This window comes from Carettochelys insculpta, chromosome 1 (genome assembly GCF_033958435.1).
Source record: "Carettochelys insculpta isolate YL-2023 chromosome 1, ASM3395843v1, whole genome shotgun sequence".
Classification (NCBI taxonomy): Eukaryota; Metazoa; Chordata; order Testudines; family Carettochelyidae; genus Carettochelys; species Carettochelys insculpta.
The window spans coordinates 352140474-352165279 of record NC_134137.1 but is presented as its reverse complement, the minus strand read 5'-3'; the positions used below and the strand labels follow the sequence as shown (position 1 = coordinate 352165279).

The 24806-nt window shown below is 41.9% G+C and overlaps 1 protein-coding gene across 1 annotated transcript in view; it reads right to left on the bottom strand.

Moving 5' to 3' along the window:
- COG5 (component of oligomeric golgi complex 5) overlaps positions 1–24806 on the bottom strand; it is a 367281-nt gene that overhangs the window by 342314 nt on the left and 161 nt on the right. Inside the window, exons 2-5 of the mRNA XM_075016386.1 lie at positions 23164–23303; positions 19604–19661; positions 5879–5933; positions 5718–5787 (exon numbers count right to left, since the gene is read on the bottom strand). Of these exons, the coding sequence (XP_074872487.1) occupies positions 5718–5787; positions 5879–5933; positions 19604–19661; positions 23164–23303 (323 nt within the window). The remainder of the gene's footprint in view (positions 1–5717; positions 5788–5878; positions 5934–19603; positions 19662–23163; positions 23304–24806) is intronic.

The window sequence follows — 24806 nt, the reverse complement described above, 5'->3', positions numbered from 1 at the left end:
ACATCAATAGTTCTCTCAGGTGACACTAAATCTTAAGGCAGACCAAAACAATCAAATATATGTATTGCCATTTATTCTCTAAATATCTTTAAGACTCCACTTTGGAAAAGAATTTTAGAATGGTTACTCTCAAATTCAGACTGCAGAGCAGGCATAAATTTGTAACGGGTAGCATAATTAATAAATGAAAACATTTACCAAGGATCTTGGTGGATTCTCTATTACTGACATTTTTAAAAGCAAGATTGGATGTTCTTCTAAAAGATCTGCTCTAAGAATTCTTTTCTGGGAAATTCTATGGCCAGTTTTTTGTAAGACATCAGACTAAATTCACAAGGGTTCCTTCTGGCCTTAGAATTTATAAAGCCCTCTGTTCAGTTAATTGTTAAGTTTACAAGCTTATGAATTAAGTGTTTTGAGATTAGAAGGCACTACTTGAGTTCCAAGTATATCATATTCAGGAAGCACAACTGCACATGCTTTTGGTTTGCTTTCATTAACATTGATCTAGGACACAACACTGTTGACTTCTGAGCCACTTACAATAGGTTCCTGGCTTTTTAACTGATTGTTTTCAGACACATCTTGTGCAATTTTTTTTTCCTCCTCTAGATAATAAAACACAGAAAAGGGACAAACATTTTCCATGCCACGAGAACTCTATTTTCAGACAATTTTTTCAATGAAATGGAGCAATCTAGGAAGGTTCTTTAGGATGCCAAGAGATGCGGAAAAGAAGGTTCTCTCACCAAAACAAGAGCTTGAATGAAGCTATATACAGGAGGTAGTACTAAACAAACAAGAAGGAGTAAAAAATCATCATGGAAGTTTTCAAAACAAAGGAGAGCAATTATAAAATAGATCTTAGGGTCAGCTAAACATTCAGAGCCAGCTGAAATCTTAAGAAATAGGACTTATGTCAAGTCTATGCTAGGAGGTAAAATTGATTTTAGACACAGAAATCCAGGTACGAGAATTGCAGAGCAGAATTGGACTCATCTAAAATGAATTTTTGCCACTTTCTACACAGTGGGAGGTTGGTGGGAGAAACTCTCCCGCTGACTTCCCTTACTCCTCACAACTGTCAGGAGTGCCAGGGTAGATGTTGGTACTACGACAGTTAGATTTAGTGCCTCCTCACTAAGCACATTAAATCAAACTCTAAAAGATTGACCACCAGTGCATTGATGTTCCCATACATGTAGATGTACCTTCAGAGAGTCTACACACAAAAAAAAAAATAAAAAAGATAAAAGCCACAAAGAAATAATGTAGATCTCAGCAGAAATTGAATTCATGCAGTGAAAAACCACAAGGTTGTGGTAGTGGAAATTGTTAGATTTGTAGAAATCAGGAACAAGTATGATACCAAAATTGTGAACAATGGCAGAAACATAAAAGGTTTGTGAAGATGATAGAGGGTGAAGTTGTTCTGGAGTATGTACCTCTTTCCCAAGAGAGGATCTTTTGAGTCATTTAATTTAAGAAAGTCATGAAGAAAATTAATTAATTAATTATTAAGTCATTATCTGACAACACTGCAGAGCACTGTAGATAATGTTTTGTAAATTGAAGTTCACTTCATTTCCTTCTGCCAGGATGGATACAACTCCATACAAATGAATGCATCACGTAAGAGAAAATCCACAGTATTTCTTGTTCAGGATGTTAGCACAAACTGACAAAAGCAAAAATATTTTTAGTTCGGTTTCCTTCAACACCTAGACTCAACAAGAAGAAAATGAAAGGGATGATCCACTAAAACCAAAATGACTGAAAACACTTTAAACTAATTGCTTTCGGCACCATCCATCCTGAAGAGAAATTTGTCTTTGGTGTTCCCAGAGGACTTCCCCATATGACTCCCATTAATGACAATGGAAGTCATGTGGGCATCATGCTACCATAACTTACTGTTTCTAATTCAATTAATTTGCTTTTTAATTAGAAAAATATTAATATCTGTATCTTTTAGTCAATGGATTAAATTTCAGCAACAAAAATAAAATAGCAGCTTTGCAGCATACAGTGTGCTTCAAAAGTACAGTATGGTGCCAACATTTTGCTTTTTCACTTAACTGAAACTGAACATCTACAGAACAATCCATCCAGATGTGAACCCTAATGTCATAAAACAACGTTTTGAATATTGCTTTAAAATACATAGTGTACAGTTATAGCAACCGACCCACATGATGAATTCTTAGACTGAAAAAAGTAACCTCTTTACTATTACTTATGTTTAGATATAGAAAAAAAGGGGTGTGTGTGAAAAAGCATTAGTTCTTGGGCTGACTGAAAATAAACTACCTATAACAATGGTTCCCCTGATTTTCATAACATATTCCTCCATTATGACAACTTGTTCCAATTTCTAAGGCCAAGAAAAAACTTCTAAAGAATGGCAAATAGACACTGGAGCTATATGTATAATTTTATTCTATACCTATCCTCTGACAAAGTTGTATGTTACCCACTTTAAGGCTTAGTATTAAAAATAGTATTTATTCCTTTACATTGATTAATCTGGGAGTTCTACTAGATTGCGTATTTGAGGATTTCTGTGAAAAAAATCTTATTTGACAGCTATGTATGTCAGTGGTTTGAGTACAAATAAATTAAACGTCCTACTCAATTTTTCAGGGATGATATTGTATTTATATGCTGAAATTCAAAGGCAGAACATGTATCTCACATGTTCAAAATACATAAAAGTACTGAGGTCTCAAGATATTTGAACCGACTACTTCAACTGAAAGCAAAAAAGGTTCTTGCTTCCTCGAACTGCTCATGTACCAACATACTAATCAAGAGGCACTAGCTGCTGCAGTTAACAGTACCAAAAAACAAAAAAATCCAACAACCTCTCATTAGTATTTAACAATTTCCATTTTTAACTAACACTTTTCTTATTAATTAGATATTTGTCTATAGCTGTTCCAGTACCATATGCAACCCACCGAGCATTCAAAATATCTAATTTTTCTTAAGCATTCTTGTATCCAGTAGTTTCAGTGTATCTACCACCTTCTTGTCTTTAGAACAAACATTTAATTTGCGTATTCTTTACGGGAGAAAAAATACATCCATTTGTGAATACTTTATAACACTTGCATCAAAAGTACAGAAACTGTTCTAATTTTTGTCTGGCTTTCTATGTAAAATTCATGTACTATTGCAATTATAAATGTATGCTTGTTCAAAGGAGTTGTGGAAATGTTTGGGTAGGTAGGTCATCTTCTCAGCAGTTTTCTCTCTAAGCTACATGTACCTCGTCTGCACATTTTCACTGTTAAGCCCCTCAGTTTGTGATCTGCAAAGGCAAGACTAAAATTGCGCAGAAGAGGATTTTATGATGCAAAAACAAGCAGCATGTTTGATAGTCTGCTGAAGCCCCTGGGACTGTGGAGGCAGAGCAAGACAAAGAATACTACAGCAACAAAGCAGAGAAATTAGAAGTTTGGCAATGATGTCATGAAGGGAATGTTTATGAAGAGGTCTTTATACTTTAACATACTTAAGAATAGCAGAATCCAGACCTGTGCATGCTGGGTAATACTTCACTCTGCAAGTAGTCTCATAGAAATCAATGGGACTACTTACAAAGTAAAGTGCTGCTTATTATGAGTCTCAGAAGTAGAGACAAGCTCTTAAGCATTATGTGATTTAGCAATGTTGTTCTGCTGCATTTGCAAAAGGACTGAAGACTCAATTGGGGTGCTATTTGAATGGTTAAAAAAAAAAATCAGATATTTATCAATTTGAAACTCAAAAGCACTGTTCATCGTAATATTAGAGATGACAAAAAGCTACAAATACAGAGAAAGAAAAAGCAAAGGGGATAACAGAATCCATAAATCTCTAGCTTTACAGATACATTCCTAGTTCATGCATTGAAGCTATTATATGCAAGAACAGAAACTCAAATATTTAAAAATACTCTATTTAACTTTTCCACATTTTGATTTTTCAAACAATAAGCTGCATTTCTAGGTGGCAGCACCTCTCTCCAAAGTTCCACTTCACAGTTTGTCACTATTAAAAATTATTGAGGTGTTTAGTATCTACACTAAACTCTTTCATAGCCAGCAACCCTGGGACCAGGAGGTTTCTGGATGATCAAATTTTCTGGTCAACAGAGGGCAGCTGGTGGCAGGAGGCACAGGCATGGGTCAGTGGGCCCCCCAATGAGAAAATTCAGCTCCTCCCACCCCCATGCCCCACCACTGCCAACTCCTGTTCAACCCCCGCCCCATTTACCTTTTGGAGGGGACAGTGAGAGCTGCTTGTAGGACTCACACATGGCCACATGACACTGAGAGCCGCTCTGGGTGGCAGACACCAGGCAGGAGACCAGAGGAGCCCTCCAGCTGCACACACAGGGTGGGAGCTGAGTGGGCCAGTCCCTGAGGGCAGGGCAATGCTCCCGTGCTCAGTTCTGCTGTCTAGCAGAGTAAGAAGGGGAAGCTGAGTCGTGGCTCAGGGTTTACTGGAGTTATGCCAGTTATCTGAGAGTTACAGTTGATCAAATACCAGATGAACAAGAGTTTACTGTAGTAAAAAGGGTTTCCCCACAGTCCCTCACTCTTCATGAGTATCTATATTCTCAATAGATTGTATTTATGTATTAAAGATTATGATTGTTGCGTGGGCCATATTTAGTCAAATTGGCTTCACTTTGGCCATCCCTGTTTTCAAGAAATTATTCCCAAAACTCTTCATTAAGTTGCCATTGCATTAAGGCAGAAATAACTACAAACAGAACAATACCAAGAGAAAGTTTGATATCAAGCATATGAAAACAGAGAGGTACAGGAGACAAAACAACCTGTACTCTGCCCTTATATCTGCACTCACCCAAATTAATGAGCTATCCATCTCCCCATTGTGCTGTCCTTCAATATATATTAGCTAATATATCCATAACAAATCTGGTTGGTTATAATCACTATCTTTACACTTCTAGCACAGCTTCAGCATTAAAAAGTGACAGCAAAAGCAAGATGAGAATGGGAGAAGTTATATTTTCTACATTATTCCCGAAAACAGGGATCAGGCTAAAGAGAACAATTTTTAAATAAATTAAATTAATATCATGGGATTTAAGAAAGTGATTCTGAAACTTTAGTACTGGTGAATCCCTTCCACATGGCAAACCTCTGAGCACAACCCCTGCCTTCTTATAAATTAAAAATGCTATTTTATATACTTAACACCTTTATAAATGCTGGAGGCAAAGCGGGGGGGGATTGGGATGGAGGCTGACAGCTTGCAACCCCTCATGTAGTAAACTCATGACTCCCAGAGGGTCCCAACCCCCAGTCTGAGAACCCCTTATTTAAGAGGCCATGGAAGAACAAGATACTGGACCTGTGAGATTAAACATCATTTCTAACACAGCATAGTTTCACTCCTAGATCAGCAGACTCTAGGAGTGTTCACAATCCCCCTCCTTACCACTGCACTAATCTAAAGACTGCCATACTTAGTCTCCTACTTTTCACTGTAAGTAAATTTTGCTTTGTGATGCCCTTTTAACCCATGAAGAGTTTCACCAATGCATTACAAGGATTTAAATTCATTGAAGAATTGAAGTCTCTAACAAGATGTTTTTCTTCATATGCTAAATTGTTTAATTTTTTAAACAATCTGTGGAATCTGGAAGCAAAATGTTTTGAAAAATAAGGTTAAAATAAGAAACGTATAATGTAATTTACCTGAAGCTTTGCTAGCTGTGCTGTGCGTGACACTATTTTGTTGTATGGATCAACAATTTTGGCTCTGATTCTATGGAGAAAGGAAATACTTTTTAGAAATTTAGTATAAGGTAACAGAAGAGAATTGATAAATTCTTTTCATGACAGAATGAATGACATACCTGTCAACAGTGCTTTGTAGAGCACCAATTCTAGTCTGCATCATTTGAAGGACACCTGTAAAACGACAAGCATTTTATGTACAGTCAATGAGAGCATAACTATTCTGACATAAAGCTATAATTTCCCCACTTCCGATACAATGTGAAACCCCCATATATTTAGAAATAAAATCTGAGCAGACCATAAATCACTATAGGTTATTTAAACTTAGGGACAGATCCTGAAACTTCTCAGTCGCAAACAGTCCAAAAAAAAATTGGTGGGATAACTCAGAGTATGATGTAGTCTCCTTTAGCCAAAGGTACACATCCACAATTAGTCAGTTTCGTATGTGGTTGAAGAGTATCCTTGGATTCCTAGCTAATAGTAAGCTCTCAATACTGATATCAAGTAAGTGATGCTATGCCTACATTACATGATAAAGTCAATTTTAGGGCAGTTAGCTAGATTTTACAATGTCACTGTGAACTCTATTTGGTCGATTTTCAGACATGCTAAGCCTGATATTATTACACCCATCATTTGAGTCAGCATAGTGCCAAGTTTGAATTTAAAAGGTCAGGTTAATGCTAGCGTGGAAATATGTATTTAAAATGGACTTTATTGGCCTCCAGAGGTGGCCTGTATGTATTCCACAAAGCTCCACAGTTCTCCACTCTGTCCGCTTCCATCTCCGCTGCTCTCCAGGTGCATAGGAAGTAGGTAACAGGCAGCCTGCAAATTTGAATTCGGCACCAGGAAGCCCAGGAAATTGAAGTGAGTACTTGGGCCCATTTTGAATTCACTTCTTTATGATAAGCACAGTGATCTCACCTAGCTATAAAAAAGTAGTCCCAGTGAGGGGTGGTGGCTTCTTCTCTGCATAGGATATAGCAGGAAAGGCAGAGAGTTTTTTTTCAATCCTGGCACCAGCCCCGCCCCACCACACCACCTGGTGGCTAGGCTGTTGGTGTCATGCTTGTATGAGAGGCCGAGAAACTTCTCTTCTGCAGGTCATGTATGTATAAGGGCAGCCATCCCCCTCCCCGACAGGCATCACGCAGTCGAACGGCTCTATCCTCCACCCCACTCACATCAAGTGGGTAGTCCCCAACCCAATAAAAGCATGTGCCTGTGGTGCAGTGCAGACCATGCTGCCAGACAGCACCATGTCCTGGCTTGTGTGCGGTGACGCTCCAAAGGCAAGAAAGGTTTTCAGGGGCTGGCTGAGGCAGGGAGGACATCTCTCCCCAACAGCAAAGATTTGATTTTTCAGGGACGGGCTGTCACTGGGGGGCAACCAACCCCCCGCCCCATGGCAAAGATTTGATTTTTCAGGGTCTGGCTGTCACCAGGGGGAAGGCATGGAGACTAGATGGCCCCATAGGCAACTCAAGGCAGGGAGCTTGGTGTTTGCTATATTTTTGGTGTGGCAGCACATGCCAGGGGGCTGGCAGAAAGCCCCTGAAGGGACCATCTCATTGCATTTTTTCACCTACTGCACCAGCAGGGGGGGGGGGGGGGGAAAATAACCACACACTGAATACTTTGGGGCCGAGGTTCTCACAATGCACAGCTGCAACAGTCAGTATCTGGTGACTCAGTACGGCAGCACTAACTAGACTTTGTGAGGATACTCAAATTCGAATTCATCTCATAGTGCAAATGTAGCCTCAGTAAGTAAAAGCTCTTTCACCTTCAATTGGCTAGAGGAGACTTTGTTCAATACTGGTATATAATGGCCTGGCCTCAGTTACTCATAAATTCAGCAATTCTTGGTATAGGAAAAAAAAGAGCTTGAAGCATGGGCCTGGTGTAAGGCCTGAACCAAAGTAAGAAAAAAATTACACAGTGAATACAGGCTAACCCTATCAAAAGCAGACATCCGCCGGGAAGTCAGTGTCCAGGACATGACCTTAGGACCGCTATTGCTAGCACTGCTAAAACACTGCACCAAGGCTGCACAAGCACATGATAAAAAGACTTTTTTGTCAAAGTGATGAATAGTGACATTTTGTCCAACATCAGCAGTGAAAGCACAATAAGAGATGGTGAATAGGAATGTTTTGACTTAACTCTTTGTCCAGCTTAGGGGGAAATGAGACCTCCCACTCACCATGTGGAGTCCGTTGTCAAGGGGTACATATGCGTAGTAGTTCAGTAGAGTCTGCTTACAACTCTTTGGGCTTGTCTACACTTGCCCCAGCTTCGAAGGGGGCATGTTAATCAGAGTAATGGGAGACTACTAATGAAGTGCTGCGGTGACATGCAGGACCTCATTAGGCTAATTCTCCCCTGCGGAAATTTTGAAGTGCCAGCTTCCATGTAGCTGCAGCTAACCCGCCAGTACTTCAAAGTGTCTGCGCAACTTTGAGGTCTCTTTACTCCTCAAAGGAGTAAAGGGACTTCAAAGTTGCCCAGGCACTTTGAAGTACTGACAGTTTAGCCATGGCTATACGTGAGCCAGCACTTCGAAGTTGCCACAGGGGAGAATTAGCTTAATGAAGTGCTGCATACACAGCGCAGCCTTTCATTAATAATCTCCCAACACCTTACCTACCATGCTTCCTTCGAAGTAGGGAGGTAGTGTAGACAAGCCCATAGAAAGAGAGAGTCAAGTTCAAAGTCTCAATCCTCATCTTCAAAAGTGCTCCCTGGCTTGGACCACGGTATCTAGAAGACCTCTTCAATCTCTTACATGAAGAGTATCATCAACAACTATACTCTTTTAGAGCAACTGAATTCAACAGCAAAGGCAAAGTTTGTTTGTGTAGGAGACAAAACTTTCTCTGCGGCTGACCAAAGAGCAAGCAATGAATTCCTCCAGGATTTAAATCGGACCATAACCCTCACTGCCTTCTGCTCCAAGTGCAATGTACATTTCTTTCACCTTGGCTTCTCTAACAGTACTTAGCAACATTTTAAAAATCCACCTTATAGAACAAGACAGCCCACTGCACACGTTTTTTTCGCTATGGAGAGAATGAGACTACTAACGCATGCCAGAGCCTGAAATTTCTTATGGGGGAGGCACAGCAGAGACCTGCTCCCTGCAGCTGCAACGTCATTAACGGGGACAAAGCTAGCTCTGCGGGAGGGAGTGCAAGCGAGGCATGTGCCCCAGCCATTCTCACTAGCAATGGAACACTCCCCCTACATGCCAGGGGGCATGTGTGCCACTGATGCCTCTCTCCAGCCCAGCACTTGATCCCGCTCCTGCTCCACACATGGACAAAGCCCATGGTGTAGCCCACCCCTGCGAAACCGCCAGCTATCTTTAGGCTGCCATTTGCTAGGCAGTTGGGCTGCCTCCTCTGCCCTGCCACACCCCCTTGCTGTCTGGTTGCATTCAGGGAACTGGTGATATGCCATCAGAAAAGCTCCTGCTCATACTGCTGCTTCCATTCTATGGATTCCCCCTCTGCAGGCAGAGTGGAGAGGAAAGAAGCCCCTTTAACCTTGCTCACTGAGGTCTTCCTCTTTTGCATTTTCCTTGTGGGTTCCATGTGACAGCTGGACAGATTATTCTGCATGATGGTTTGCTGAGAGTGTGGCCTAGCCATCCCCACTTTCTTCTCTTGACTTCAATGTCAATTCAATTCTTGTCCTGTTCTGTTCCAAAGCTCCTCATTTGTGATGAAGTCTTGCTATTTGATGTGAAGGATGTACCTCAGGCATATGTTTAGGAATGCCCGCAGCTTGTGAATTGAAGACCTTTTAGTACACCAGGTCTCACATCCATACAAGAGCACACTCTTCAGATTTGCGTTGAATATCTGCAGTTTTGTCTTCAGATATTATTTGCGAACTCCCTAGGGGATGGAGAGTCTTGAATGCAGCTGTTGCTTTCCCTGTCTTGGCATTAATAGCCTTATGTGTTCCTCCATCTATGCCTATAAGACTCTCCAAGTAGGTAAACTGTTCCACATCTTCCAAGTCATCCCCTCTCAATGTGAGGGTGGTGGTGTTGGACCGGATGATCCTCGTTGTCTTGGTCTTTCCCTTATTAATACTCAGTCCAGTCACTGAGGCAATTTTGTCTAATGTTGTGACCTTTTCTTTGATACTTTCATTTTGGTGTGAAAGGAGGGCGACATCAGAAAATCAATGTCCTCTAGCTATTTGCAAATCATCCAGTGAATGCCTCATTGATGGCCATCTGTTGTCCTGTTCATAATCCAGCCCATTGTGATCAAGAACAGGACAGGTGACAATAGGCACCCTTGGGGCACTCCTGACATTATGCTGAAGGATTCTGTCAAGACACCATTATTAACAACTTGGCATGTTGAAGGTTCATACGTTGAATGAATCAAGTCAATTTTGGATGGGACACCACAGTGTTGCAGCAGTTTCCACAAAAGTGTCTCTATCAATGCTTTCAAAGGCTTTTTCGAAGACTGTGAAGGTTATGTACAGTGGGGAGTTCCACTCAAGCAACCGTTCTATGTAGCATACTTTATTTAGGGAAGAGGGGAGAATTTGAAAAATTGTACAAGAACTGATATTAAGAAAATTCCTTTTAGCAAGCAAATCCACACTCAAATTTTATATCACTTTCCCCTTCCTTATTCATGAAAGGAACAGGTGTGCTACTACTTACTGCCCAGAGCATAAGTTTCCCTTTTAATGCTCTTTCAAACCCTATGCTTGAACACACGACTAAGTATATTGCTGTCCTTGTACACCATGTTAAAACTTCAAGCAAGACTGCCAAAATCCAACAGCCTTTTTTGTCATGTGTAAGCCACCATATGGTGCTCAAAAATAATCTCTCTGAAGGTGAAACTGTGGATCTTCAAAACAAATGTGAAAAGTATGCCCTTGTACGGCTGCAAGGCTTGGCGCACTAAAAAAAGTCTTCAAATCACAAGCTATAGACATTCATAAACAGATGCCTGAGGCACATCCTTCACATCAAATGGCAAGACTTTGTCACAAGTGAGGAGCTTTGGAACAGAGCAGGACAAGAACTGAATTGACATTGAAATCAAGAGAAGAAAGTGGGGATGGCTAGGCCACACTCAGCAAACCATGTTGCTGTTCGCAGACGATGCTGCTGTAGTGTCTCACACAGAGGACCAGCTTCAAAAACTGCTGGATCAGTTCTCCAAAGCGTGCAAGGACTTTGGGCTTACCATCAGCCTAAAGAAGACAAACGTACTCGGTCAGGATGTTGCTGAATCCCCATCAATCAGCATTGACAACTATATGTTAGAGCTCGTCCACGAGTTCGTTTACCTCGGGTCCACCATCACTGACACCCTGTCGTTGGACACTGAGCTAAACAGGACGATCGGAAAAGCGGCCACAACTCTGTCCAGACTCAGCAAGAGTGTGTGGAATAACAACAAGCTGTACACTCACACCAAAATGCAAGTCTACAGAGCCTGCATCCTCAGCACCCTCCTTTATGGCAGCGAGACTTGGACCCTGTATGCCCGCCAGGAAAAGAGGCTGAACGTCTTCCACTTGCACTGCCTCAGGCGCATCCTTGGAATATCATGGAAGGACAGAGTTACCAACACAGCCGTCCTCGAGCAAGCTGGAATCCCAACCATGCACACCCTCCTCAGGCAGCGTCAGCTCTGCTGGCTTGGCCATGTCCACAGGATGAACGATGGAAGGATTCCAAAAGACATCCCGTATGGTGAGCTAGCCTCTGGCAAAAGACCCCCCGGACGCCCCCAGTTGCGTTACAAAGATGTCTGCAAGAGAGACCTCAGAGAGGTAGACATCAAGCTGGACAACTGGGAAGAACTAGCAGACGACCGCAGAAGATGGAGGCAGGGGTTACACAAGGGCCTTCAGAAGGGCGAGTTGAAGATCAGACAGCTAGCAGAGGAGAAGCGAGCGCACAGAAAGCGCAATAAGGACTTGCCAGACACCCACTACATCTGCAAGAGATGCAGCAAGGACTGTCACTCTCGTGTGGGTCTTTATAGTCACAATAGACGCTGTAAATGAAGTCTTCAATTGAAACTTTTAAGGGCGCGATCCATAGTCTATGCAGACTGAAGGATGCCTACTACTACTCAGCAAACCATCATGCAGCATAGTCCATCAAGCTGTCACATGGAACTGTAGCCAGACATGAACCCCCCATTTGGCCTTTTTTTTTTTTTTTTTTCTTCTTCTCCCCCCCACTGGGAGAGAGAGAGAGAAATAAGCAGGGGAGACAGGCGGCCTTTGATGTCCTGGGAACACAGGTGTGCTGTCTCGCCCAGCCTCTCTACTATACACAAAAACCAGACAGTGGATGGGCTAGCTAATGGCCGCCCTTCTGGCTGATCTCAGTAATTGACACGCCTTGATCACTTCCCCAGCCTTGATCACTTCCCCAGGAAGATTGGGGAACCCCGCCCATCACCTCCAAAGGTGCCCAATTGTCCACAATTCACAGGTGCAAATTGAGCCTTGCATCTTCCCTGGGAAACCTGGGGTTCAAAACATTCCTCCCAATTGGCCACTTAAGACCAGGAAGAAGCGTACGTGACAAAAGCAGTATAAAGGGGCTTGGCAGACCACCCCCCCTTTCAGTTTCAATCACCTACACCTGCTGGCCAGGTCTGGAATTAACTCCCGAGACTGGGGACGCCTGGTTCGTATCTACTTCTTCCCGAGGGATTGAGAGAATCTGGGTCACACTGGATCTAGGAGGCAGGGGTAAGAATTACACCTGTATTAAACTTCTTTCCTATAGGAATTGAGGGAAAGACTCTGGTTCCACCAGGTCTAAGAGGCAGGGGTAAAAATCACACCTGCAACAGGCCTTTCTTCTGTACACATTAATTGTATTAGTTTAAGCTAGCTAGTTTGTCTAAAACTTTTCTCAAGCTAAATTGTGTTGTTTCCCCTTTAAGAACCACGAGTACTAACTTGTACTTTAATCATTTGTCTTAGTTAAATTGTTTCTATCTTTGTATAAATAAAAAGTAACTGTTAAAGCCTCTCTAAGTGTAATTTTCCTCTTGCTGCTGTACCCAAACTAAACACAAACCAAAGAACCCAGCCTGCCCTGGCTGCTTAGCATAGCTGCTGGTGTAGCATCAGCCCCCCCCCGCCCCTTTTTTTGCCTCACCAGACCTTTAGCTGGCACCTGGGCATCGGCTCACAGGAACCCACAAGGAAAACACAAAAAAGAGGAAAACCTCAGACAAAGGGGAGAAGATCTGAGACTGAAGGACAACAACTGAGGTACTCCGGAGTCAGCCAGAAGTTTTGTTCCAAGACAGAGTGAAGTGAAGTGAAGTGAAGTGAAGTGGAGACTTGTAGATGACCTATGCTCCACGCAGAGTACAAGGGTTTAAGTAGTAGTAGTAAACCACTCCACAAAAGACTTTACTGAGGTTTGCAACCTACACTTGGAGGACTCAGATCAATTTTGAACATTTTTAGGACATTTACCCATCCTAGGTGTCCCACAAAAAGTAAGGACATTGTTTGAATATCACTTGTCTTAAATTCTAATTAGTCCCAGCCATCCAAGTGTACAGGTGTGGTTGGGGGGCGGGGGGGGGGGGGGGCGGTGAGGGGAAAGAAAGGACAATGATAAAGAGAGAGTGCAGCTACTCTAAAATATGTATGTATCTTGATGATGCAGTCCCGCATGTTCATGATAGAGGACTAGTCTCCCCTTCACGTCTCAGGACCAAAATTTATTTATTTAAGAATATAATGTGTCTAGCCAGATCATTGAGTTAAATAGGTATGGAACAGGATAATGCAAGCATAAGTGGTTGCACAGAAGTAATACCTATGACAAACAAAAAGGGTACTGAAACTGGTGGAACAGAGTTGGCAAGGAGCTGAATGAGAGGGACATAAAAGGGGACAAACTCCAAGATGTGAAGTGGAGCTGTGCAACAGAGGTACTTGAAGGAAGGCCAAAAATCTTGAATTTGATTCAAGGAAGGGTAGTGAATCAACTCAGGATAGTGGGCAGCTGGTGTGATTCTTGTTATGCTAATTGCTTCCTACAAGGTTTTGAACAGCAGCACAGAAAAGAGCGTCAGTTAGCACTTTGCTGCAGATTGACAGAGCAGAACTACAACCAGCAGCAGAAGGGAAGGAGCTCTCTGAAGTCTTATGCCAAATATACAGTAGGAAATTAAGCTGGTATAGTTTGGGCACTCATGGGTATAAACAATCTACATCAGTGACAATGGGAAGACTTCTCTTCCCACTATACCTATCACCTCTCAAGGAAATAGGATACCTATGCTACCAGGATAAACCCTCCCATGGGTACAGATTGCTTCTTCACCAAAACACTACAGCTCTGAGCTTACATCTGCAAGGTTGCCTTCACAGCTGCAAATGCAGGTGGCTTTAAGCTGAAAACACTGACTTCTGCAGGAGTTTACTGCATTCGCTCACTATGAACAAACAGATTTTTTTCTTCCACACTCCGATTTAAAGTCGGACAGAAGTGTCCAGGTAAAATGCAAACGTCTAGGCACCTGAAAGAGTCCATTTGCCAAGAGTCTAGGCACCTCAATGCCCATTTGATCCAGATTTAATAGGTCCTGAATGTTCCTTAAACGATTTGACATATTCACCACAAGTTTCATTAAGTTGTTTTGTTTACTGGGGGCTGGTTTTTGTGCATGTGGTTTTTTGTTTTTTTTTTTGAGAGAGAGAGAGAGCGAGCGAGCGCGAGCGAGCGAGCAAGTCACTATTCTTTTGCCATAGTAAAGCATACATGCAGGAGTCCAACTCTTCATAGAAGAAACATATACGATAACTATGTCCTGGTTAGGGTAATTCAAGGGATACAGAAGCACGCAATATGTCAATGAATATTAAGTTTCAGAGGTCCCTTCCTACCAGGGTTCCTGGCCAAAATAAAAAGGCCTGGGATCCTAACCAACCTGGATAGCAAAGGATTAAAATAGTTGTAAAAAATACCCACATTCAATGCCTTTCATTTTGACCTAAATAGACAAGTTCAGTGAGTTTGGGCATCATAAACCGTCAAACAACCAAAAAGCTTCTAGACATTGCTTTGCTCTCCAGCACAAATGCTGTAGTGTACAGTTTTAGGAATTAAAATTCTATGAATTAAAGCTTTAGATAAAAGCACTTCCGAGAGGGAAAACTTAAGTGGTAGTGGATTTGAATAGTGAAAATACCCACCAGAGTTCTAAATATCAAAACCAGTACTGTGAATTAATTGCAATTAACTCAAGTAATTAACTAAAAACCCCTCAAATTAAAAAGTTAACTGCAATTAATTGCAGTAGTAATTCTATTTTCAATTTATAAGTACTGTATGTTTGATGTTTTTCTACATTTTCAAGGTATACTGACCTCAATTATAATACAAAATATAGAATACTTACTATACATTTTATTATAAATATTTGCACTTTAAATAAGGTAAACAGAGGAAGAAGTATTTTCCAGTTAACTATATACAAGTACTGTAGTGCAATTTTTGACTGTGAAAGAACAACTTATAAAATGTGGATTTTTTTTTGAAATGCAGTCCTATGTAAAACTTTGGTGCCTACCACTCCACTCAGTTCAAATTGCTAAGTCAAGTGTGTTTACATTTAACAGAGATGATGCAGGCTGCTTCTTATTTGCATCAGTTGGAAGTGAGAACAGGTGTTTGCACTGCACTGTTGTAGCTCGCAATCCAGCCTCCAACTCAGATTTTGGCACAAGACTTACTTTCCAAAGTATTTTCATTGTATGCAGGGTAACACATACAAACCTTTATGCATTAAAAGTAAGCTGCAACATACAGTTTTATATACACAAAAACTTTAAGAATGGATTCACATTAACACTTACTGAATAAGTGTCAAGATTTAATACAATGCTGCAATGGTCTGATTAGTTTGTAAGTACACAGTGCCTTCTGCAGTATACTCATTAATATCTGGAAGAGGTTCCCCTTTACCTCAATTAACAAGGACCTATGCGTCTGAAGCAAAAAGATACAAACTCTAATCCTACCCTTCTTACAAAGCCGGAACGGCCACATCATGCCATATACTGAATTCTGAGGAGTCTTACACAGCCAGAGATAATGTTTCAATAAACTTAAGCAACTCATCAGCAAAAAGGTTTGCCATACTCCCACCAACTTGCTCTGATAAAATGAAGAGCTAAGACCCCAAAAATAAATCACACCTTGAAAGAATTCCCGTCTGTGCCTTACCATGACTGTAAGCGAATTGAGTGATGCAGTTCCCTTGAGAGCTTTGTGTAGTACCTGCTGCACAGAGGATGCTTAAAAGCTAAATTTTGTCCTCACGTGTAACACGTGTTTACTGTGTTCCACATAGGTTCTTTCAAGATTACTTGTGTGTGTTAAACTTCTCATCTACAGTAAAATGTCTGGCCTTCACTTATTTTATTGCAGTGTGTGCAACAGCAGGCTCATTGACCACCACTCAATGTCCCCCTCCAGCTGTTAGAGTGTCACACATCCAAAGAAGAAAATCAACACTGTTCCTAGACCGGATAGAAGTTGCCCACACAGACAGGGCATGGTTCAATGCATGGAAGAGAGCCATGCCAGTGGAGAGGAAAGCAGATTGTGAGCAGAGCACTCAGAGGCTACATCTACACTAGAGAGTTTTGTCAACAAAACTCGTGGAGCGACTACACGCAAAATGTGCCTGTCAACAGTCTGACAACAAAACTCAGCACTTCCACCAACAGCATTCTGCTTCTCCGCAATGAGGAATAATGCCTTTGTTGACAGTTTCTGTCAACAAAAAAAGCCACATAGATACTCTGAGCAGCTCTCTGTTGGTAGACAGATCTTCTGGTTCACTGGGCAACCCTGTTTTCTGAGGTTCCAGTTGGCTGTTCTGTTCAGAGTGTGGCAGGGCAGTCTGGCCCCTCTCTGTCAACAAGAGCAGATGGCTCTTTCAATCCGCTTTCGTGGATGCGATCTGTTAACAGAAGACTTGCTGGAAGATAATCGCTTTATTGCGGACATAGCCAGAGAGCAGGAAGTCCACACAGCAGGCTGCCACCACAAGGTGAAATGTTGCCCTCTCTGAGGTCTGAGAGAGTCAGGAAGCTTCTGAACCTGGTTTTTAAATGGCTAAATGCACATTCTATTACCATTCTATACTTTCTCAGCCTGTATTCGATCCGCTCCTTACCGCGGTCCAGGCTGCCTGTGTATGGCTTCATGAGCTAAGTGACCAAGGCATAAGCTGGGTCACCACTGGATCTCCACACCTCCAATGGTGATTTACTGGTGTGGGGAGAAAATTCCATTCTGCAGAATTCTGAACAGACCAAAGCTGTTCCTAAAGATGTGCTCATACACCTCTCCTGACAATCCCACATTGATGTTGGTGAAACAACTGTTGTGATTAACCAATGCCGGCAACACCATGGAACTTGCTTTTTATGTACTCTGTGGGAAAGTGGCCTGGTGCCAAGATGAAGATGTGCATTCCATCTATCCCCCTGCTGCAAAACCATCCACTATGTCCTGCGCCTTTCCCAGAGTCACTGTCCTTCAGAACAGAAGGCAATCAATTGCCTTCACTAACTGGATTACAGTAGGCACACTGTAGATTCCCCACTCTGAACTAATTGCCCCCTGACCAGTAGCTGTCTGATGCTCCAAGCATCCATAGAGCTATTGACACTTGCTCCTGGACAGTCCGAGCAGGTCTCATTATGGTATTGCTGTGCTTCAGGGAGGGGAAAGAAAATGCCCAAAGTTCCACTGAAATGGTCTTACATGTGGAAGTTTTTTAGCCACTGCTATCATCCCATACCCACAGAACAATGCAGTCCCAGCAATCAACTTGTTCCGTGGCACCAGAATGAGTGCTCCACTGCATACAAAGTGTTGAGTGCAGTCAGCATCCCCTGTTCCTCCTCTCCAGTTTTTCACATTTAGGTATGTCCATTTTCTCCCCAGAGTCCGCATCACTTCACAGGCTGCATAGGCTCCGCATGTAGCACAGCACAATGCGTGAGATGCTCATAATACTTGCCATAAGAGTTTGGAGCTAGTCAGGTTCCATGCTAAACTAGCAATGCATACGTAGGGATATGAAAAAAGGGCTCAAAAAACACTTTTTGCCATTGTTTTCTGAAGGGAGCGAGAGGAGAGAAGTGCACTATGGGATGCTGATGACACACACCAAGAACTACCCTTGGCACTTTTTTGTCTCATCAGACACTGGAACAAAAACCCACAATGGAAAGGGGAAGCAAGAACTGTGGATTCCCAGTTCATTCTTGGTATCCCCAGTGCATTCTTGACAAACGTGAAGCTGCCCACCCTAATGGGGATGCCTTCCGTCGACTTCATTGGTCAGAATAGATATGCACCTTTTACTTTACAAAATCAAGTGCTACAAAAATCGATCTTAATAAATTTGACCGACCTAACTTCCTAGTGCAGACATACCCTAATTTTTGCCTTGGGAAAGAAATACAGTAAACTCTCAATTTAACAGACCCTGATATAACGAACTTTGGAAATAACAAAACGTTGTCTGCCAGCCCCCTATCCTACTGCCAGAGGTGCCGGAGGACGGCAGCGGGGCACAGAAGCTCTCCTCTCCAACCCTGTCTGCAATGGTGCTGAGCAACAGCTGTGGTGTCAGAGGCTGCTGCCATGTTCTACCTTCACATGGGCAGCTCAGAGCTGGGGGCATTCAGCTCTTCTCTTGATAACTGGGAAAAGGAGATGGAGGTGTGAGGAGAAGAATGGGGCAGAAAGGGGAAATGTAAGGGGGCACAGAGGACAAGAGTGAGTTGAGCTGGGAAGGTCAATGCATCATCATAGAGTATAATCATTTGGATATAACATACTTTTGGCATTAACAGACACCTCTTCCCTCCTATTAGTCCGTTAAATCAAGGGTTTACTGTATCACTTAACATTTGCAAAACATGTATTGGATAAGCGAGTGGACAGTATGCTCATAAAATTCGCAGATGCCACCAAACAAGACTGTTAGCAAGACAGCATGGGTTAAATGGTACCAAAAATATCATCTTAAAGTAAGTGAGATTCTGAAACCTTACGTTTGAAGAACCACTTAATGACTTGTTTTTCATGCAGACAGGATAGCTCTCAAATGAGGCCTTTTTGATCAGCAAATACTACTACATTAATGGAACCAAAAAGCTGTATTTAATTTTGCAATCTCTTTATTAAAAAAAGGAAAATGCCCTTAGACCATGAAATAATAATTAGAAACATGTTCCACCCTTCACAAAGTTGCATGCTAGGTTAGTTGATAGACTGGAGGCTACTGTACGGAATTTTTGGAACAATGTGAATTTTCAAGATTCTGTAAAAACTCCATTGCATTATTTAAGTTGCTCAGAACATTCCATCCATCCAAGCAGCTTTCTATATGCTAATTATGTCATGGAAGAATTAAAGAAATACTCACCTTACAGCTCCATCTGCTGACATTATTAACGTATTGCAGTTTTCTTTAAAGATTAAGTCCAGTAGCATTCCTGCAGGCATCCTTCAGTCCGCCAGTAGCATTACCACTTATAGTAAAAGCTGTATTGTCCAGAACCCAGAAAACTGGCAAGCTCAGTTAACCAGCATGTGCCAGGGCCAGGTGCCTGGCTGGCTGCTCATATAACCAGAACATTGGATCAACTGGCAATCCCCATTCCCCATGGATGCCGGATAACAAAGCTGTACAGTAATATCCTGATGCCATCTAACTATGAAATTTATCAGTTCCCATTATACTAAAAACTAACAAGTATAAACGAATTCATACCTTCCAGAGATTCAATCCCAGTTGCTTGTGCCAATAAGTCCTCATGTCTCGCAACTACCTGAAAAATGAAACCACCAGTCATTATTCGCAAGGCTAATTCCAAAAATACAAGCCCATATTCTCTTTAACCACATATCCCTGATTGGGGAGAAGAGAAGAATAATTTTTAGGGTAGGAAGAATCCCTAAGTGAAAAGGGACCCCTTTGTTTTTCCTCACTTGCTTACAAACAAACCCCTCTACCCTGTAAACTCATTTGTGTTCATAGTAAATTGTAAAGGAATCTGATCAGATTTTTCACAGTCAACACGAAACTGATTTTATTAATACAAACATTTTATTTATTCAATTAATTTTTCCTTCACTGATGTTTGGCACCTGGTTTAGCCAGACAGACTATATCAGGAGATGTTTAAATTTACCCACCATCCAGTGATTAAACTTAGTCCTTGCCTTCTTCACTAATTTAACTAAATCCTGGATTTCCCTAACTCCGGAATGCCAGTTGTGTCAAAATATATGCAAACAAACATTTACAACGGATAAATTGAGGGAAAAAAATCAAAAATGTATCTTATACAGTTGAAACATGAATAAAAATGTTTACACGAGTCTCTGGAAGGGAGTTCTTAACTAGTATACATTGCCACCACATCCCATACAATGTTTCTAATTAATTCTATATTTAGGACAGCAACACAGAAGAAGGGCAATCCTGCAAACTCCAGTACCACCATCCTCTTTCTTTAAGGGGAAAAAAAAAAAAAGGCAGTCAAGTAGCACTTTAAAGAATAGCAAAATAATTTATTAGGTGAGCTTTCGTGGGACAGACCCACTTCTTCAGACCAAGGCTGCCCGCTGGGCAGCTTCCAGCTGCATGTGGCTGTTAACACTGCTGCCCCAGGCAGATATCTATCAACATATATAGCTGCTGGAGACAGCAGTTATCTCTATCACTAGAGACAGCAATTACTTTATGCCTAGATGCTGAAAGCTTAACTGTGGGAGCCACCCAGCCAAGCAGCCCCAGTGAAGAGGCTGCAGGAGGAGGGGGAGTGTCTAAGGATGGGGCCATTGGGGGAGGGAGACGTTCTGAGGCTAACGGGAGGGGTCTAAAATTGGCACCATCCCATTTTTTTTTGTGACTTCCCCCTCCCACCAGCCCCTCCAGCCTCTGAGTGTGGGGTTTAAACCAGGGGCTTGGGGAAGCAGTCTGAGGATGAGTTTTTCTCCCACCAAAACTCAGATTAAGTATAATAAATAAAATGTATTTTGCCTTTTTTATGGAAAAGCTATTAACATATAAATGTGATGGGGCACTATCTTACATTCTTTCCTCAGGAACAATATTAGCTAGTTATGGCACTACTTCCTGCCACTCCCAATTTTGAATTGCCATGGTCACCAACTCTTCCTGAATTGTCAGAATGGGTCCCAGTCTGGAAAAGATTAGGAACCACTCCTGTAGATGCACAGTTCTCCCACTAGTGTTAGGAATGGCACTGGTTATGCAAATGAAAAACTGCACCCCTTGCATATATAGTGTAGCTTTATATTTATTACATTGTGTGCTTATCACAACAAATTATTGAATATATGATTATGACCCATTAATATACAAAATACTTCTCTATGCTGTTATCTTACTTATGATCCCCACATCCGGTAGCTTAAAAATCTACCTGAAAGTATCAAAGAATAATCACTGCATCAGTTGCAATGTTGAGTGAACAAGTAATGTTAAAATTTGTCTTCTGTTTAAAAGAAGTAACTTTTGAAGAACTGTTTTCCAATCAAACTGTCAGAAAGCAGAAGAGAGGGGAATGTGTAGCAAATAAGGACTGTGGTTAACAGTCCTGAAAGACACATGCACACACAGTATGCCTAGCCGTTGACAATGAGCCTCTTACCCCAGGTTAACGATAGTACTTTAAAAACATTTATTTAGAAATTGCACTCTGGATTCTGAGGCCTAAGGAGACAATTTCAAAGAGCGGCCTACAAAGCTATTTTTAGAGCACTAGTGCAAGCTCAAGTCTGTCAGCGAGCTGGGAGGGGGGGTCATTGCTGTGGGCTGCATAAGCATACCTTAACCACTAGGTGCTGGCAACATGGGGTACTGAGCTTTTAAATGATGTCTATACATGACTGCCCTGAAACAAATGGCATCATCATCAATAACCATGGGCTCAGCGCCCACTGGTGTCTGATGCCTCTCTCAATATTTCCTTCCATCTTTCCCTATCCAGTGCAGAGTGGCTTAGTTTCTGTAGACTAGCTCCGCACCAGTCTACTACATCCATTCTCTGTGGGGTCTGCCTCTCCTATTTGAGCCATCCGTTATGCCGAATACCAAAGAAAGATGGGTTGATCATTGGAGGAGATTGGAATACGAAGGTTGGAACAGGTAATAAAGGTTGGGAGAGAGTCATGGGAAGGCTTGGGTATGGAGAAAGAAACGAATGAGGTGAGAAACTGTTTGAGTTTGCTACAGAGCATGAGATGGTGATTTGCAACATGAGATTCCAACAAAAAGGACTGTAGGAAGAGGACATGGTGATCGAATGACAGGAAGTCCAAAAATATGATAGATATGATTTTGATACGAAGAAGATGTATAACATCAGTACAGCAGTGCCGAACTTTTCAAGGAGCAGATATAGACTCAGACCACAGTCTAGTGATCACAAATCAAGATAAAACTCAAAAGAAAATGTAAAACACGGTTTAAGAAAAGAAGAGATGTGGCGAGGCTATGCGAGGAAGAAACAGGGAATGCATACAGAACAGCGCTCAAAGAGAAGATTAAGAATATCGCCACAGAGAAAGACCTAGATAAGAGTTGCAGGGATAGCCATCGCTATAGAAGAGACAATTGAGCAGACTCTTCCAGAAGAAGAAAAGATCAATAAGAAGTGGATTACCCAGAAGACACCGACGTTGGTTCAAGAGAAAAGAGTGTTGAAGATCAGAAGAGATGTTTCTGAGATGGCAGAACAGCAATATAGCATGAAAAGCAATGAGGTAAGGAAAGCAGCCAGAAAGGATAAGGAGAAATGGTTAGAGGAGCAATGTGAAGATATCAAGAGGTATTATGGCAAACATAAGACCAGGGAGGTGTATAAAACAATTAGGAATATTAATAGGAAATGGCAACCGAAGCAGACGGCGATCAAAGATGAGAACGAAGAAGTGCTCATGAACAGGGAGAAGATTGTGCAGCAATGGATGAGATGTTGCACTGATCTATACAAAGCAGAGTTGGACCCAAGTGTCTCAGAGAGACAGATTGAAGAATTGAAAGAGGTATCTCTCCTGAGCATCAAGAGCGAGATCTATATTTCAAAGGAGGAAGTAGAAAAAGCAGTGAAACGACTAAAGAACAACACGAGCCCTGGAAATGATAAGATCACAGGAGAGATGATCAAATATGGTGGAGAAAGCATGACTCAGGAAATAAACCGGCTATGTAATATAGCATGGAAAGAAAGGAAGGCACCTAAGGAATGGAAAAGATCTGTGCTAGTGACAACACCCAAGAAAGAAACAAATGGCACTTACTTGTAAATGTAGCTCTTTATCGAGTTGACTGATTCCTTGAGCAAGTTTTGCTAACTGTTCAGCTATCACAGCTTGATGAATAGATTGAGAAGTGTAAGTCTTTACATCAAAATCTTCTCTTAAAAAATCAGCATAAGATTCTGAAAAACATATTTTAAGCTATTTATTTTTCATACCATTAAAGTTATATTATTTAAGAACGTAAAGAATTACAGATACACCAGACCTATACCCCCATGTGATGTGGTTTCTAAAATATCATTAGGCATTGATTTAAGGCACAACCATTACCAAAAATAAATAAGAAGGGCATGTTCAGGCACAATTGGTCTTGAATAGAAGACACAAGTATCTAATTAAGAACCAATTGCTGATAAGATTTATGAGAAAGCAATACATAAAAACAACAAACAATTTGAAGAGCTAGTACTTGGCACTGACGATGTTACTCCGTTCAGTAACGAAACATCTGCAATCACAGATTTTGAACCCGGCGAACCCTTTTTAAATTTTAAATGGATCCTCCTGGGTAACCTGTTTTTATTTTAAAAATAAAAAAGTAAAAGGCATACTTGACCACATTCTTTTTTATTGCCTATGCCCTCTCACCTAAATCCAAAACCGGATAAAGTCACCTTTTCAGGAATGCCTTACACTAAATTATACTTCTATTTCCTCTTCATCTTATTTAGCCTACAAAATTCTGAAGTTTTACCCAGAGTACAACTACTGAAAAATCTCAAACAGAAAACTGGCAACTGGAACTGATTTCATCAAATCATATCACAATCTTGTAACTTCTCTAGAACTAAATTAAAACCACCAAAATTTGTGATTCACATCAGAATTAAGCCAGAATTAACCACGGTTACAATTATCCTAGCCCAATTATAATGAAAATTGAAGAAGGTGGCTCACAGATAAAATTCCATAGCGAAAGTTGCCTTTTAAAGAGAAGATCATAATTCCAGCATGCAACCAATCAGTTTAACAAGACAACACAAATTCCAGCACCATTTAAATACAGAGTTCTCTCTTCTTAAAGAGAGGAATATGTGACCAGAGAACAGAGTAGCAACCTGGAACTCCTACAGTAGTAAGCCTTATATATAGTGACTAATAGGACATTCAGTCAGAAGCAGCACCTGTCACGTCCCACAATATACACACAAAAGATGCTGCTGTACAAGGGCCTCCAGCAACAACACAACTCTTAATAACTTCACCTGAAACCACCATAAACCTGATGCTCAAAAACTAAAAACAACTGTCAGCAAGAGCAGCTACACCCTCTTTCCAGCCAGCAGGACAGACAGTGGAGGTTGGCGCACGGGGACCTGGGGGAGCAGCAAGGCAGCCCCCCAGCAGAGGCGGAGGAGTGCCACAAGAGCAAACTCTTCCGCAACCTCCAGTTCTTCCGCCTCCCAGTCGAGCTCGCAAACCAGCACAGCGCGCAGCACTCGCCTGGTCCCCTTCTCCCGCTGGCCCCTGTGCTGCCCAACCCATGGGGCCCCAGAACAGCCCTACTGCCCGGTGCCCTCACTTCAGCCAGAGCCCCCGGCTGCCGGCTCCGCCAGTCCCCACTCGTCTCCCCACCATCCCCAATTTCACTAGTACCCCGCGCTGCCCACACGGGCCCTGCA